A 17,747-nucleotide genomic window follows, 5' to 3' on the forward strand; every position below is an offset into this window, starting at 1 on the left:
AACTACTCGGTTGTAATGGTTAAGCCAGTAGGTGTAACCTACCCCACGGGCAAAACATAGCCAAAGGCTGTATGTCTGGGGAGACACGGCACAAAAATCACCTCCAAACCACTCGGGTTCAAATCGCTCGAAGAGAGCAACCAGAGCTGGGTACCACTCGGATCCGGAAGCACTCAGAACAGTGTTGCTCGAGTCGGAAAACTCGAAACTTCGAGAAACATCTCTTGGGTAACAGTCCATAGAAGACTCTATGTTTAATTGTTACGTATTTAAACATAGTCGGGGGCTAAACCTATTGGGTGCATCTCCAATGCACCTAAGCCTTTTTTATATAGTCTCGAAAAGAATCTATGTTTAATTGTTACGCATTTAAGCATAGAGTCAGGGGCTACACCTAATAGGTGCATCTTTGATGCACCTATTCCTTACTTCCATTCGGAGCCATCCACAGCCTCTACAATCAGCACAGAGTACTCGGAATCACTCGGGGAGCGTCCGGGAAGCACTCGGATAACGTCAAGCATACTGTGTGAAGATACGCCTGATGATCAATAATCTACACGGACGATTTGCGCGGCTATGTACGACTCCGGGGGCTGTTGTGGAATACCTGTACTAGGGGTATCCGTAGACTACATGTATACATACAGTCATAAGGGTACCGAATAGGAAAGAGATTATATCTGTAGGGTATCAACCGGAGTTTGGTTACGGCTAGATTGCATGCCGCCTATACCGGATCCGAGTTGTAACCGAATTAGGATAGATCTTAGTCTCATCAGATTAGGACTCTATCTGTAAGCCCTATCCCCCACTATATAAGGGGGATAGGGGCACCCTCATGGGGAGGACCAGACAGACGGCATATTCAGATCGGCTATCTTCTAGTTGATCTGCCCACAATCCAACAATTGCCAAGCAGGAGTAGGGTATTATCTCGCTAGTCGAGAGCCTGAACCTAGGTAACCCTGTGACTTCATCTTAACCATTGAGCTTTACGCCTTGCTAGCCACCCCATATATATTGCCGACATCCAAATCGTCGACAGGAACGATGGTACACCAGCATCCCATTAGTGTATTCTCTGATATAGGTTTTGTAAGACTTTTTTTTTGCATTATAATAATCTTTCATACATTCAGTGCAAGGCAACAATATTTGTTAAAACGTAGATGTTGTGTTCAGAACAGAAATTTGATGAGTGTGAGGAAATATCGTCATTTCAATTGTACTGTGCATTTTGCACCCTGATTAAGTGCCTTTATTATATGTCACTCTTTCTGTTTTAATTTTATTTGGTTCTTTCAGGACAAATGGAGAAATTTGAGATTTAGTGCAAGTGGACCGTGTTCAAGGGATAAATTAAGGGTTCCAAAAAAAGGGCCTTCATCTTCCACATCTCCAAGCTCACAGACTCCACTTCTCCTACCCTCAAATAAAGTTGCTGAGGCTTTGCCATCTGCAGATCCTGAGAAAATTTTCTGCAGAATGATGATGACCAGTGACCTTCTGAAGGTACTCTCTCCCTTTTTTAAATCTCTTTCCAAATCATAATATGTACCTTGCAACTGCACTGTAAATTCTTTCTTTGGCTACAGAGCGCTTACCAAGTTGGAAGAGACAATTAAGATGTACCATGCAACTGGACTGTAAGTTTTCTTGCCCTTACTTTTACAGAATTATTTGTTTATATTGCCCACTTATTTACTGCCACTACTAGGGGTACTGGCAAAAGGATACTTTCTCTAATTGCTCTGAGTTTGAATCTTACGTTGAATTCTTTGAGAAGATTGGTGCCTTCAACTGGACGTCAGCATTTCTTTAATTTGATTATTGCATTAACCAGATCATCTTATTTCATATTGGTGTATGCCATATGATGAGATGGAAAGTTGTTTGATATTATGACTGCTCCTCATGTGAGATTTTCCCCATTCACAAGATGTAAATAACAGATGCAAAAGTACCCTGAATGAACTACCATAACTGCTATTCCAAATTCATATGACTTACTTGCGTGATTCTACTTATTTTTAATCCCATTATTAAGTTTAGTTAAGAATTGCTGATAAAAACATTTAGTTCATAATTTTTTTTCATGGCCATTTCTTAGGACTCATAATGGCAATGGGTCAGCTCAACATGAATGCTTTTGAGTGCTTGAATGATGTTAAGTCAATGTCGTCTTATGCCTGAGACATCTCTCTGAAGGCAGTGCATATCCAGCCCTGATATCAGCATTCCTTTTATTGAAGTGACCATAAATGGTGTTTGGGTGCGAAAGGGCCCGTAGCCTAGTGGTTACAAGGGTCTCAGTAGCACGCTTTGTGCTTTCAGGGGTAGATGTTGTCCCCGCTGATCAGGCTAGCTGAAGCTCAAGGTATTACAATTTTGTCCTTCTAGATCTTACAATTTTGTCCTTCTAGATCTTATCTTGCTTTGCTCTGTATCTCTGCAAGTCTCCTATTTTTAGAAGTATTATAGATAATGTTTGCTGGTTTTAGTTACAGATGCATCGGATATGGTATGGTGTTCAATTGTATATATCGGTATGGTGTTCAATTGTATATATCTTTGTGAGGTCTTATTCTTGCATAGAAATATGAATCTCATGTGAGTTGTAAGTTTTATGGCAAAATCCATGTAATTTGATGGAAAACTGTAGCTTTTGGTCCTGTAGATCTATTGACATCTTTCCCTTTCTTTTATTTCTATCCACGGATAAAAGCACAACCTGCACGCTTGATGGACTTCGATTACAGATGCATCAGTGAAGCATATGTATTTACTTTACTATACATTTACCTCCATGCAGAAAAGAGCAACGTATAATCATTCATGAATGGAGAGTATTCGATGCCTGCAATGTTGCACTTTCTATGATGGCTGCTATGGAGAGTGTCAGCTGGTCATTACCATTAGGGGTTAGTATATGTTGTAGTGTTGGAATATATTTCTTGGAAGTAGAATTGCATGTTCTTTCTTTGAATCAATAAATTTGAAACTCACATATCTGTAAATAAACAATTTGGTGAACTATTGTGGATTTTATATTGTCAGAAATTCTAAATGGTACATCCTATACACAGATTATTTCATAAAGCATTGTTAAAGTAATTTAACATTATTGTTCGTGTGTTTCAAAAAGTAATTTTCGTATCAATATACAGTTTGGCCTATTTGACAGTCCTAATCGTGTTTTGTTGCTGATCTTTCTAGCTGAAAGGACAATGAGCAGATTTACAATTACAAAAAAAATTGTGATGTATTTTTTATAAGGTACCCGGAGACTTAAAGCGTCATTTTTTATTTTGCATTTGTGAGAAAGGGCAGATCGGCAAGACAAGGAGGAGGGAGGACGGCTGAATTAAAGGAAGGAAACTAAATCTTTCTTTCTTGTGTACAAAGTAAGAAAACAAATCAATCTACTAGAGTCCACATGGAAACAAACTAACATATTATCTCTCTCGTTCTTCTTCACGAGCAATTGTGAAGCACGGTGAAGACAGCTGAAAAAATCTAGATGCAACTCCCAAACCGAACGACGAAAAATTCCGGAAACTTCAAAAATGGAACCCCAAAAACAATGTGTTTACGTCTTTGAAGATCCTGACACTAACAAAGACGTGACAGCGAAGGTGCTAATAAACATGTCCGGAACTCGAAACCCTAAACCATTATATGCTAAGACCAGCAAATGAACACCATCGTTGTAATCAAAAAACTATAACTAAGCAGTACTAGTAAAAGGCTCAAGGGTTTATAGGATCACGGAGAACTATTCTATTAATATATATTGTTTCGGGGCATTTTTCTGGACTATAAGTATAGAAAAGTACGAAACAAATAATATCTAACCGAGCAACTTGAGCTCTGACACCACTTACTTGAGCTTAACTCGTAGTAGTCTCAGTAGACTTAAATATGTAGCAAAAGAATAGTATATGCTCAAATCATATAATACAAAGTTGAATAATCATTCAAACTCAGTACTGAACTGGTCCTACACTAGAATGCACTAGAGACGCGAGCCTAAAAACGAACAATCAAATAATCAAGATAACACTAGAAACAACTCAATTGCATCAATTTTCTGGTGAGGCTTCTCTCTTTATTTTTAGGAGACATTTTGCCTTTTCTCTCCTTTTTGTTTGTTCTTTTCAACAAAAACCAACTTAAGAACCTCAATGTAAAATTACATGCTTAAACATAAATATGAAATTTACGGAAATTCAATTGCAAATGTGCAAAACCTACCATTAGAACTGTAAAACATGGAATGCTCTTGTTCCATAGGTTCTAGGTTTTTTTTTTCAAACGGATCATGAATCCGACACCGAAAATTTTTTTCATCAACTTACGGTAGATGAGGAAACAACCGTGCAACATAGAGATGGGGTAGAAAGATCTGGGTTGGAGTCTGGATTTGGAGCACAAGATAAAAGGGAAATTAATTTCCAACCAATCCAATCTACTATTTCTTTCTGAGCCAAACTTAACTACTTCCAAAACCTGATCTGTTCATTGTTCTTCCTCTTGGGCACAACGCCAACAAGGTTAAAATATCAACACAGCTATGTTTAGGCAAACCATATATCAACTCCAAACCAACCGATAGAATTTTGGAAATTAACTACGAAAATAGAAGCCTAGCAGCGACGCAATTTGTGTTTCAACAACAACAAACACACAACAGCGGAGACAATAGTGACACTAAATGTGGTCAGTACTCGAAAACTCTAAACAGACGTCTCAACGACAACAAAGACATAACAACGACGACAATTGTGGCACTAAATGTGATCAGAACTCAAAAACTCTAAAGAGACGACTCTAAACAGACGAACTCTAAGACCAGCAACACAACACCATGACACAACGCAAAACTCAACAAAGATAAAACTAAAAATGAACAATTAAGCAACACGACGATGGCTAGGTAATGTATGAATTTTCTTTTTCACTTTTTCTTGTTATAGGTAGATAAAAACCCTCCAAGCAAAGAAATGCTCTGATACCACTTGATAAGATCTGAGCTCCTCTCAATATACTAAAGGCTCCTCTCAATACACTAAAGGCTCTGCTTTGCCTGATCTTTCGGTAAGTTGATGATAAATAAGATTTTGAAGAAATATTGACAATCCGACTATAACTGTGCGAAACGTTGTTCTGTTCCGCCTTAGCGATCAATACATAGGTTGTAGATCAAACTTATTCCTACAATCAAATCGAAGAAAGAAGCAAGAACATGATAAAGCAGTCTAATATTGTGAGTAGAGATTGAATAAAAATGTTGATTTGCGATTCTGTAATGAGAAAATAACTTTACCTAAAAAAAGTAGCGATCACTAAATTTTAATCTAAATAAAACATGAGAACCCCTGAATAGGTTTAATCTAAACAAAACATGATAACCACTTAAAGGAGGTGGGAGCTTGTGTTAATTGCGCACTCTAACGTTAGACTTTAGCTGATTTTCCTTTTTGTTCTTAGACTGAAAGAATGTTTTTTTATCAACAAGTACAGCTTGGAGAGACAGCCTATATCATTAGTTAATCAATGTGAATGCAATTTTCAAGCTACAAATAGAAGTTGCCTGCAACATACCTAGTCTTTGGAATCCTGTATTCAGGCAAACATGCCTACTATATATCTAGCTTTATTATTTCACGAAGATGTTATACAAATGATATGCATGCTATTCTTCTTCTATTCCTGTTCCGGAGCCTCAACGTTGAGGTCAAAACCAAACGGTGGGTGCCCATCTTCTTCTTCAGCAACCGGCACTGCATTGGATCCATCGATTTCCGTTTCTTCCCAGTCGTCGTCCATGGTCTGATCGATAACTCTGTCTTGATACACATCGGGTTGTTTCTCCCTCAGGACGAGACGGCTCCTCTCAGGCTGTTCCTCCTTCAAGCCAAGATTCATGTCAGGCTGTTTCTGTTCCAGGATCATAGCACTCCTTGCAAGCTGTGCCTCCTTGAGGATCCTCTTCTCCTTGTGGTTGCCAGCCATGTGCCCGCCCAGGGCCTGATGCGTGGAGAACTCCTCGTTGCAATGCTTGCACGTGTAGTGGCGACGCTTTAGCTCCTTCTCCCTGAGCGGCTCTTTCGTCAGCTTCCTCTTCCCCTTCCTCCGTCCGTCACGGTGGATAACATCTCCTTCCATGGTGCTGCTTGTCCCCACCTCTCCTATTCCAGCTCCAGCTGCTGCAGCTTGAGCTTGCGGTTGTTGCAGCTGACGACGCGGCCTGTACCGATACCGAAGTGTGGCCATCACGCAGGCAGCCATCTTTTCGTAGGTGCTTAAACAGACGTCGGCCACTGACAGCATTGACTGATTACTACTGTCACGAAACGGCAGCAGCAGCAGTGTGTCGTCGACGGCCGCCGGCAGTGACGACGACGGTGTGGTCGACAGATTGAGAGGTGGGGTTGCGCCCTTGTAGCCTCGATTCGGATGACTTCGGAGATGGCCAAACATCGACTTGTCGTTCCTGAACCGCTTGCCGCACACCGGGCACTCTACCTCGCCACCGTCGAGATCTACATCGCCGGCTTCGGCGTCAGCGGCAGCTTCTGCTTCCGGTTGCTGCGCAGGCGCAGCTCCATGATCGGCTAGATCGTCGTCATCACCGACGAGATCATCGCGGGCATGCCATGACATGGGGCTGAGCCTGGGATCTTGGAGGCACTCAGGAGCTCCTCCAATCTGACCGGAGGCGGCGGCGGCGACGACGACCTGCTGCGACGAATTGCCACCGGCGACCACCAGCCAGCAGCAAACAGCCTGCAGGATCACCACCGACGGCCAGAAGAGGATGCACCTGCACTTACTCATCTACGGAGGGCGAACGGACGGACGATGAATCTTGTGAGCCGATTCAGTAGGGGTGGTACAGTAAGGAATTGAAGCTAGAGGCAGCAAAGCTCTCTCTTTGGGGGTCGAGATTAAAAAGATGAATCGATTTATTTTTTTTATTTCCTGCGGTTTATTATATATTGGCAAGGTGTAATTATCCTCCGGGAAGTCTATCAGGCAGTTTAGATTTGGTACTATGATTTTTATTTTATTTTTTGCCTTTTCTGTTTCTCTCTGCAGGCTCTTTTCATGGTGCCTGCCTGGGCTGTTGCATCTCCTGTGCTGGGCCTCTGCATGTGCCTGCCGTGACAGGGGTTATGTAGTCGACTAATTAGTTTCCCAAACTGAGAGTAGCAATAAACATAAGGGAATAAATATGGAGGAATAATGTACTGTAACGATGTTACAGAGAACTTTTGCGGGATTTGCATCCCAAACCTGGGTTTGCATTCCAAAACTGGAAAGAAATCTACCATTTACCGGTTAAAATACCACCCAATGTTTGTGTCAATTCTACCATTTGCATATTATCCCCAATAGACGTGAACTCTAGGTAAATTTTCACTTAGTTGACTAACGAAAAGACAAGCAAATTGTGTTGTTCATAGCAGTAACCATGATCACATCACTCATATCACAGCACATAGTGCATGATCACATCACTTAGGGATGACAATTTTACCCATGGGTTTGGGTATCCGTGAGAACCTAACCCAATGAGGGCATGGGATTAATTTTTTATCGGTGGTCCGAAAATCTAATGGGTAATACCCGTAGATAACCTCATGCCCGACCTAAGATTCATATGAAAACCATTAAATACCCACGGGGTATACCCGTACCTAATGGACATAGACACTGGTATGGAGTTCTACCCGTAAATCCTATCCGGTATCAATCAGACGCACAAAAGCGGATGTCGGGTTAGACACGGACTTGCTCTACCCGTGCCCGACCCAACCCTTTCACATACTTAACATCACTCATTCTAGCAGGGGTAGTATGCAGAACAAGGATTGATGGTGAGTCATGTTGGAGTGTCCGTATCAAGAATAAAAATTTACAATGCGGTTCAGCACCTGTCATGGTGAAGGAAAGATGGAAAATATTGAGTATTTTTGGCAACTCTAACTTATTAGAATATTATATATTTACTTTTGAGTTTCTATGTATGCGGGTGTTTATGCCGATATATACCTGTATAAACTAGGCTGTCTATTAGATCCAAGAGCTCTAACTGAAAAAAGATAATTCATCAATTTATAGTTTGTTTTCGGTTCATTTGATCTCTCTGCATTTATATTCATCGTTGTTATCTTTATCATTTTATGCTGAAAAATGGTTGGTTACCTCCACCAAAAGAGAGGAATTCTTAGTTGGTTTGCTCGAAAAAGAATTTGTTTCCAGCACGAAAGTATAGTAGTTGTCATGTTTTTACATGGAAACATATATGAGCAACACTTATATTAAAAGTAGCCATGGTCACATCGTCTAGCCTCCGAAAGAGAAGAGATTAAGTGACTAGAATTTTCGCATTGCCTTGGTGATTACTTGGTATAGACAGTAGATAAGGCGATCAAACCTTCACAAGGATGTAACTTTTAAAAGGGAGTATCTTGGTGGTCTCATGGAGCACATCTCACTCTCTTGGATGTGATTTTTTTTCAAAATATTATCTTCTACCCACTTAGTGAAGCAATTGTTGCTGCCATTATAAACTTATGCTCCTTGAATTATTTAGCTAGCAGATCATATCATTTATCTAACTAGGGTTAGCAACGAGAGTCAGGACCTAGTTGGGCAAAAACGGCCCAAACCTTAGCAGGCCCCCAACCCTGACCAACACCCCATGGGTGGAAGGGCGAGGCCAAAGACGTGGCACATCGGTGATGACGAGTGCAAAGCCAGTGATAGGCACGACAATGGGTAGGGCCACAGAAAAAGGAATGTGTGCAAACTGAGCTGACGACATGAAGTCATCAGCTAGCACATGTGGCGGTGGAGAGGCTAGCAGTGTGTGTGCAAGTAGGCAGCGTCGGTGTGAGCAAAGTGGAATTTTTTATTTTTAAATTTTTTTAATAAATAATTTTATTATTAAATCTTTGAGAAAAATACTTTTGTATGAACCTTTTGGCCACGCCAATATTGGTGGTGTGACAAGAACGCTGCCACACAACCTGATGTATCAAGACAATAATGCCACGCTACCGATAATGGCGTGGCAAGCTCGTCACGTTAAAAATTCTACGTGGCAGTGTTGTTTTGTCACGCCAATATTGATGGCGTGGCTAAAAGGTTCATACGGTAGAAATATTTTTCTCTGAAGTTTTAGTAATAAAATTATTTATTACAAAGGTTTAAAAAAATTCGTGCAAGGCGTGTGCTAAGAGTAGAGGAGATAAATTGAACAATCAGGGTTAGGGTTTGTATATGCAATAGTAATTGGTTCTATTGGGCTAAATTTTTAGTGGACCATAACATTTTAGGGCCCCCTGTGGAAATTTGTTGCCCGTCCACGGGCTTGTTCAATGGATCCCAGTCCCCGAGAGAAAAAATACCATTTCAACTTCACCAAATTTTGATAAGATAACAAACCACCATTAACAATACAATCTGACCAAATTTTGGTACTTGCAAAAATCTCCTCTCAAAACTTTATCAAAATCTGTTAAGGTCTCAAACCAAACACCACCCGATCTTAATCATACTAAAATTAGCATTATCAAGGTTGGTAAGTTCTCTTTTTTTACAAAATGGACACAGACTTCATCACCCGTGTGTGCCCATGCGTAAGCTAGAATTTTGAACAATCCCACAAGGATGGCCTAGGATCGAGGCTTATCCAAACAATTCCCAGAGCGGCTAAAATTTCCATGCGTTCCAAAAGACCAAAAGCTAAACATTTTACACGGACCACAACACCAACAACAGGTTAAATGTGAGACGGCTAATGCTATTCTTTTAACAGGATACAGCAGGTATGGTGGATGGCACTTTCCTACTTTTCTCTCCGATAGTCAAGCATTTCTGGGCAGTAGCGCCTCGACAACACCTCCACTTGTTCAATGAAGGGCTTCTCCCTGTGGCCACCTATAGTGCGGACCATCTCGTTCCAACGTTTGCGGCAAATCTCTCCAGACCTAGTAGATTGAATGAGATGCTCTGTTACTGTGAGTTTGTAACCCAAATGGAAGCAAAGTTCATCGTACATGGACATCCCTACCGAACATCGTATAGTTTTCAGCAAAAAGAAAAAAGGCAGATTGCTTCATAGTGCAAAATATACGCCTCTATTGAAGTCCTAAGTCAAATATTATACCTCAAATGCAACAGCAATCACTAAAGGGAACAAGGACCTCTGTAGGGAAAGCTCTGAACCTCTAATATTGCAATTATTAACTGATCAGAACTACTGTCTCCAGATTATAAGACTGACAGGTGCAATCAAGTGGTCAGCAAGAAAGAATTCACATTGGACGAATACACAAGTTTTTTAGAAAGCAAACAAATACACATGTTATTGTGCATCCATAGTGAACTTGAATTCACATAGGATTGTAGAAGAAATTAAACATGAATGGTAGAAACATGCAGCCCCTGGTTTCCATGGAACTATAGGGTAGCACAGATTATTTGAACTGGTCTTGATACTTCAAGGGGGTTGAGTACCTGGTTTCATACTTTGGAGGGGGTGGTAAAGTAAACATAGAACAATACTTTAGGAAGCTAGACTTTTTCCTTAAAAAATCATGATTGACCGTTGTGACAAAGTTAGATCGAAACATTGAGCATTCACCTGTGATCAAGAAGGTTATCCCAGTCGATATCTTCAATACAAACAGCATCATCATTTTGAAGCCTGGCAGAAGATTCAGCAATTCAATATAAAATTTCATGATAGCAAGGCTAACATGAGGAGACAAGACTACAAGAAGGCTAATAAAAAAACAATTAAACCACTCCTAGTGCAATAAAGTCCAAGCAACTCAATAATTAACAATAATAGCAATCATTAAGAGTCTAATACATTAATCTACCATTTCAACCTCGCATCAAATAGAATTTTGTTCAGGCATGCACTCTAACTAGCTCTGCTTTTTAAGAATAAAGAAAATAGGTGCTATCAGTCCATCCTTTCTATAACAAATTGAATGCAATGCCTAAATTGCAAATTAGCTTTCAATACAAATTAAATGGCATGTACAATCTCATGCTGTATGCCCTGTGGTGATAGAGATTTCCTGTTGAACAGTAGAGGGAGAGATGTACTGCATAATAGATTGTTGTATTAAGTCTCAAGAGCCAGTGTATGTATAAAGTACTCCTTCCATTTCATATTATCAGACTTTCCTAGATTCATCCATGGATCAATGTATATGTTTTATGCGTGTCAAGATTCATCACCATCCATATGAATCTAAGCAAGGTCAGAAAGTCTTATAAAGTGGAACAGAGGGTGTACAATGGATTGAGGTAAGGAAGGTTCTAGAGATAATACCCCTATAGCTACCATATATACCCCTTGGTTCCATAACAGTCTATGCATACAGGAGACTTCAGATAAAAGAGAGAGATTTCCAATTGTCATGCCATTAATTAACATCCATCAGTCACCACTTAGGTGCCAGATCAGTGGTGTATTTGCTTCAAACCAAAGGTAGACAACTTGCTGTGCCCAAGCACCAGTAATTTATTAAAAAAGAAGGAAAACAAAGCCTACTTTCCAATTATTCTAAATTTGTAACCATAGACATGGTAACATAAACAAGTATGCAAAGAAAACACTATCTTGAATTTGTAAAACCCCATTGTACTTCTAATGTTTCTACTATTATGTACATGCACACTTACATATCAATCCAACTTATTGCAAACCGTACCATCAATAGTTCTTGAAAAAATAAGCTTGCTGACATTTTGACAAACCAGATTAAGCTGAAACAACTAATATTTAAGAACTCATGGTATAAATGACATAGCATTAAATCTTGAAAGAACAATGAATTTGGTAAACTATAAACTTACGCTGCCACCAATCGATAATCATCAGTATCAGCCCACTCGCCTTTCTGAACCAGTGGTGATGTTAATTGGCAGTACCTGAAAGTGTGGATTGAATCAATGTGACATGTACAAGTACAAGCAAAAAAAACTAACTGTACAAACTTTGGCTGTACAAAAAGGTTGGGATCCGATTAGTTAAAGTTCTATCAAACCTACATTGTATAAATCTCACCAATTTCGTCCACGGGCAACACTTTCTGTTGTCGACTTGGCCAACCAATGTGATGTAACCATGTGCATAGCAGCAGACTAGCAGCAATAGCAATGGTTGGCCAGCCAGCTATACAGTATTGGATTCAATGCCAATAGAAAGAATGAGTCCAGTGCAAGCATACAGAAGAGTCTTTAAATCAGGAAGGGTCCAGAAAAACAGGGGAAAAATAGATTCCTATGTTAGGAGGCGCCATGGACTGTAGGTATATTGTTCCCTTGGTTTTCAGCTTTTCACTTGTCCGTATTAACCATGGTACAGGTACCAAGCCAACCAAATTGTACAACCTAAAATGACTAATATGCACCCAGATGAAGAGGGATATATGTTTTTTCCCTCATTCTCCTTTTAAAAACACTATAGGCATTATCGTTGCCTGCTATAAATCTGAAGGGATACATGGATTATGATAAAATCACAGTACTTCAGCTCTGAAATCAGCTGGAAAAAGAGGGCGTAAAGTACTGGAATGTACTTAAGATTTAGAACACAGTATAAAGCTTGCAGGTAGCTCAAAACTAACCACTTAATGCAGCAAGTCTTGTGATTTCGGGTTGTCAATTTATCACTAATGGCCTCCCACGCAATGTTGTCTCTCCACTGTCACAAAAAGCATGTAAATCATCAAAAAAGAATGATGGGATGAAATAATAATGAACAGTTCCAAATAAGAAAGCTAGATTTAAACATAAAGTATGAATAGTTGTAAAAATATGACAGCAGGCCTGGAATACAACAATAAACAGTGGAAAATAGCATACCTTGCGATTACCAGCATTAATCTCTTGATCAGCTTTCACTTGCAGGTCCAAGTTCACCAAATCAAACAAGTTTTGGTACTCATCCTGAGTCCAATGCCCTGAAATATGACCAATCAACACAGCAACAGCAAACAAGTTATGATCCATGCTATATCTTTTATTTTATATGACTCTATTTTATTGTATACATCGCACAAGAAAAGGTATGAAATGTCATTCGCATAGCGAAGCTCTTTTACTGAAAATATGCAAGTGAACCCTTCAAAACGTACTCTGTAAACTGTCTTTTCGTTTAATTGAAATACAACATCTCAAAACTGGCAATGAAAATCTTGTACAAAATATAATATCATAGTCAACAACACATTGTTTGAAAATTTAACAAGTACTTTCCAGTATGTTCAGAGTTAGCAAAAACCAAAATACGTCAGATTTGTACCAAGTTGTGTTTGCTATGCCTGCACTTATAGTACTGTGAGGTCTGTACAAGCAATGCTTGCCATGTCTGCTCTCCTGAACTTGTAATACAAGTTTCAAATTAGATACTGCTAACAACAGGTGCCCTTCATCCAATTTCCTCTTCTCACAAAGTCTCACAGATGATGCATGTTATAAAGCTTAACAAAAAAAATACTACAGTACAGAGTCAACCTGCAGCTAATGCAACCATTTTAATTGCATAATAACCCAGGAAAGTGCCACAAATAAAGTAAGTAAAGGCATCCTGGAAGATGCACAAAAGAATAAATAATTTGTTTTCAATAATGAAATGAGCATTTAGATGTTCAAATCCAGGCATATTGCAAAGAAATATTGAACTTCAAACAGCAGAACTGCAGCAAATAATACCTTTCTTCAAATTTTTAGGTTTAATTCTTCTCCAAGTGTCCTTTAAATGGATTTGATTCTTTCCAAGTTCCTCTGCTAATGATTTCCAAGAAGTGCCATTCATTTCAACATGCCTGTGTCATAGTACACACTGAGCTTAATAATCCCTTCACAAAAAATACTACCAGCATTTAGGATTTGTCAAGACAAAATGCCAATAAAGTATGCTTTGAATAGAGTGATGCATCGATTGCAATGCAGGATGATGTGAAATGATATGTGCAAATATGAATCCAGCAGAATAACTTTCAGTCATAAATATAGTCGAACTGTTGAAAGCAACATATGTTCAACATTAGGGTACAAAGAATTTAGTCTGACCTCACTCATGGTTGTGAACATTACCTTATAGACTAATAAAGGAAGGGGAGAGAGTAGGCTACATAAATTATCACCATACAAGGAAATTGAATTTATTTAACTTCAAAATTGGGTGATGCTCTAGCAATTAACTCTGCATCCTTTTGATGCACATACTGATTCTTGAAGATATATTTGAGGACTGATATGCATGCTTCTAGATATTTGATTCATACACCATTTTCTGAAAAATGTTTGATTTGTGTAGCTCTTTCCAAAGATAGTTTGATCTGTACATATGAAAGTATAAAACAGCACCAAGTATGGTATTGTTCTGAAAATACGGTATACAGCAAGTAGAAATCTGTATTAGCTTAAACCTACGAGGACATTATATTACCGGCGAATTTTCTCATACTCCTCCGGAGTCCATTTACGCTCATCACTCATAAAGAGTAAAATTCGTGCTCTCCTGTATATGGCATTCAATGGCCTGTGAGGTAATGATTTTGCTGCAAAGAATGACGTGCATCAATAAGTGACATGATAGGCTGTCTGACATTTAGATAAGGAAAAGGTGAAGATGATGTAGTGAATGAGAAGAAAGCATTTTTTCACTGTTCCCAATGTTAATATTCAAAATATATGCAAACTGCAAATCTGTTGGAAATTGAACTTTGCAATGCAATGAAAGAGAATTCAGTATTAGGGCATCATGGAGATTACTTTGTTTGCAGGGATAAAAGATTAAATGACAATATCACAAGAAAGCAGGCAGACATAAAGGAAACAAAAAGTGAAGAGTTAGCTATAGATGTTTTCATCTTACCTATCTCAGCCCAACAACCCCTGAGCTCTGGATGTTTACTACTAGTCCGAATCATTTCCAGCCCGTTCTCTCCCAATTGCTTCATCTAAAAAGAGAAGCACATGAAATGTGTTTAAACTTTATATTGCAAGGCATGGAGTATCTACTCACTATCTAGTTTATTAGTAATAAAATGCTAGTACAATCATGAGATAAAAATGCAAGCACCAAAATACCACTAACAGACTTAAATATCTAAGATGCAGTCAAAAATTTTAATAAAAACTAAGTGGCGTCCAAGCAACACAAGAAATTAAGAAATGTGTTTTAACGTTCCGACTAAGATTATTGCAATGGAAAACTCATAAACAATGCAGCAAATGGATTATTATATTGTTGAATGCAGAGCTTAAGTACATGCTTTCATCAGTTTATGTTCTAAATTTGAAGAGACTAGTGACAGAGAATTGACATATTTGTTGAACATATTTGAAAGGCCATCGGAGTGCAACAAAGATAATAAAACAATTCACTCATAAAGAACATTCAGGTTTCTTTTATATTACTGTCTAGTCAAAGGATAGCTCCCATTCAATTTTATTGTGCTTGTCACTGTACCATATATTCAGGAAATAACTAGAGAGGAAAGAAGCTAAACAGTCAAAAGAGATGCAACCTCTATATAGTTCTTGATGGCCTCCATAATGGTCACGTTTTCTTCTGGGGTAAAACGTTTCCCATGCACAACTTCAGATTCAGCACTCTTGCAATTCTCTTCATCCTCACCACTATTGACGCTAAACACCTCCACAGCATCAGCAAAGCTCACACGCCTAACCTTGTCCTTTGACTGCACTGCCTTTTCTTTTTCACTTTTTCTTCCACAGTTCCCTTCCTTGCTCTTCTTTTTTTTCTTATCATTCTTACCATCTCCTCCAGTTAATGAATCTTTCTTCACTTTTTTCTTATCATTCTTATCGTGTTCACCAACATCATTTCTTCCAGTAAATGTATCTTTCTTCTTCCTTTTCTTATCATTCTTATCGTGTTCACCAACATCATTTCTTCCAGTGAATGTATCTTTCTTCTTCCTTTTCTTATCATCCCTATTCTTACCATCTCCACCAACCTCATCTCCTCCAGTTGATGTGCTGTTGCTTAAGTTAGGGTTAAACTTATCACTTTCATTTATTCTCTTCTTGTTTCCCCTCATCTTCACTGCCACCTTAGACATGTTAACTTGATCAACCTCCTTTAACTGAACAGAACGCTCCTTTCTTCGCTTCTTCTTCTCTCTGTCTGTCATGATTTCGTCAACAGGGGATCCATCTGCAGAAGGCTCAACATCCGCATGTTTCCGTTTGCTCTTCTTGGATTTTGTACCCTGTTCCTTTTCACCCATGTCTACCTCTGGATGCTCCAAGCCTGCATTCTCAGCAGTGGAACCAAAAGGCACCTGCCCATTTCCAGCCATCTCAGCCTCTCTCTCTTTCTTCTTTTCCTTCATTGCCCTATCATCTTTCGTGTGGGCAGCCATCTCAGTCTTGCTCTCTTTCCTCTTCTTTTTCTTCATTACCTTGCTATCTTTCGCAATGTTCGTGTCTTCCTCCACGCCGCATTTGCTCGTACCACCCTCAACATGCTCCGAGCAGTGCTGCTTCATCATCAGCACTGAAACTTCAGCCTGCTCCGTCTAAGCACCGGGCCTCCTTGAATGGGAACCAAAAAAAACTTGTTATTAGTCTCCGTTAAGGTTATTATTGAGCAAAAATTAAGCCAGATCCAGAAGAGGGTCTATCTAGGGTTCATGAGGAGAAAAAAAAGTGCGTGGATAGAGAGATGAGAAAAGAGGATGCTCACCGGTGAGGACGAAAGCGCCCCTGCTCGCGGGAGGAGAGAGGAGGAGGAGGAGCCCGCCCTGGGCCGCCGCAGCGGAGAGCGCGGCGGGGAGCTCGCCGGCCGGCCGTCGCTGTCGCGTACGGGAGAGAGGACGGAGAAAAGAGATGTGTCTGTACCAGTACTAGGGTGAGGAGATTGATCTGGTTACGTGTTCGTACTATAGTTGGCCAGATGGGCTGGCACTGGCACTGGCACGGCTCGGACACTAGCATGGCCCGGCCCACAGCCAACTGTGCCCGTGCCTGGGCCTATGGGCCGGCACGGAATCCGCACGGCCTGCTGGAGTTCAAGCCGGTGGATCCCTCCCTTTGACGCGCTCCTGACCGTTGGACGTAACGGTCGAGGGAGGGATATATAAGATGGCGCAGCACCCTCCCTTCTGAATCCTACCCATTTGGACTAGACCATCGCGTTGTCGTTCTCTCTCGCTAGCTCTATCCTCACTTCTTCCCTAGCTTCGATGGCTGGCACTAGCACACGGCACAGCTATTTAAATAACCCATCTTCATCTTTCACCGACGATGTAGCATCGCCCTCTCCTTATCGTCCACCTCGTTATCTTCGTGTTCGTCGTCGTCGACCTTGCCAGAGCCGGACGTCAGTCTCTCTTGTACACCGGATCTAGTGTAAGTCTCATTTCTCTCTCTTCTCCCTGTCTCTAAACTTATATCTCTTTATTTTTCATAAATCTATACTCGATCAGTTGAGGAACCAGAGGGTCGGAACCAGATACATGCATTGTCAACACCATTGGCAACTCTGGAGCTCTAGTTGCAAAGGTATGAAACCCTAACCCTGACTCTTTATCTCTGTCTTTGAAGTCGTCGAGGAACGTAGCGGCTCCCTTTAGGATTAACCCCGAGGGTTTAGTCCTCGTCGATAATGATCCACCTACCGTCACTATCAGTGATGGTGCTGGGGATGATGACAATGGGGGTGCCTGATCTTCCAT

The 17,747-nt window shown here is 40.2% G+C and overlaps 2 protein-coding genes and 1 long non-coding RNA gene across 3 annotated transcripts; 1 reads left to right on the forward strand and 2 right to left on the reverse strand.

The window, feature by feature from the left end:
- Positions 1–1,316: 1,316 nt before the first annotated feature.
- Positions 1,317–3,077, forward strand: LOC107304631. Its single transcript, XR_001550705.2, has 4 exons — positions 1,317–1,515; positions 1,599–1,649; positions 2,114–2,380; positions 2,816–3,077. It is a non-coding gene; the product is annotated as an uncharacterized LOC107304631 (long non-coding RNA).
- Positions 3,078–5,531: 2,454 nt separating this feature from the next.
- On the reverse strand, positions 5,532–6,843 carry LOC107304538. Its single transcript, XM_015839120.2, has one exon. The coding sequence runs from the start codon at positions 6,841–6,843 to the stop codon at positions 5,710–5,712; it is 1,134 nt and encodes a 377-aa protein (XP_015694606.1). The 3' UTR covers positions 5,532–5,709.
- Positions 6,844–9,473: 2,630 nt separating this feature from the next.
- LOC102709944 (RNA polymerase I termination factor) lies at positions 9,474–17,747 on the reverse strand. Its single transcript, XM_040525898.1, has 10 exons — positions 17,691–17,747; positions 15,573–16,589; positions 14,918–15,002; positions 14,489–14,600; positions 13,750–13,862; positions 12,901–12,998; positions 12,663–12,739; positions 11,890–11,964; positions 10,661–10,723; positions 9,474–10,004 (listed from the first exon to the last, which is right to left on the reverse strand). The coding sequence occupies exons 1-10, from the start codon at positions 17,745–17,747 to the stop codon at positions 9,863–9,865; spliced, it is 1,839 nt and encodes a 612-aa protein (XP_040381832.1). The 3' UTR covers positions 9,474–9,862.

This window comes from Oryza brachyantha, chromosome 7, assembly GCF_000231095.2.
Source record: "Oryza brachyantha chromosome 7, ObraRS2, whole genome shotgun sequence".
NCBI lineage: Eukaryota > Viridiplantae > Streptophyta > Magnoliopsida > Poales > Poaceae > Oryza > Oryza brachyantha.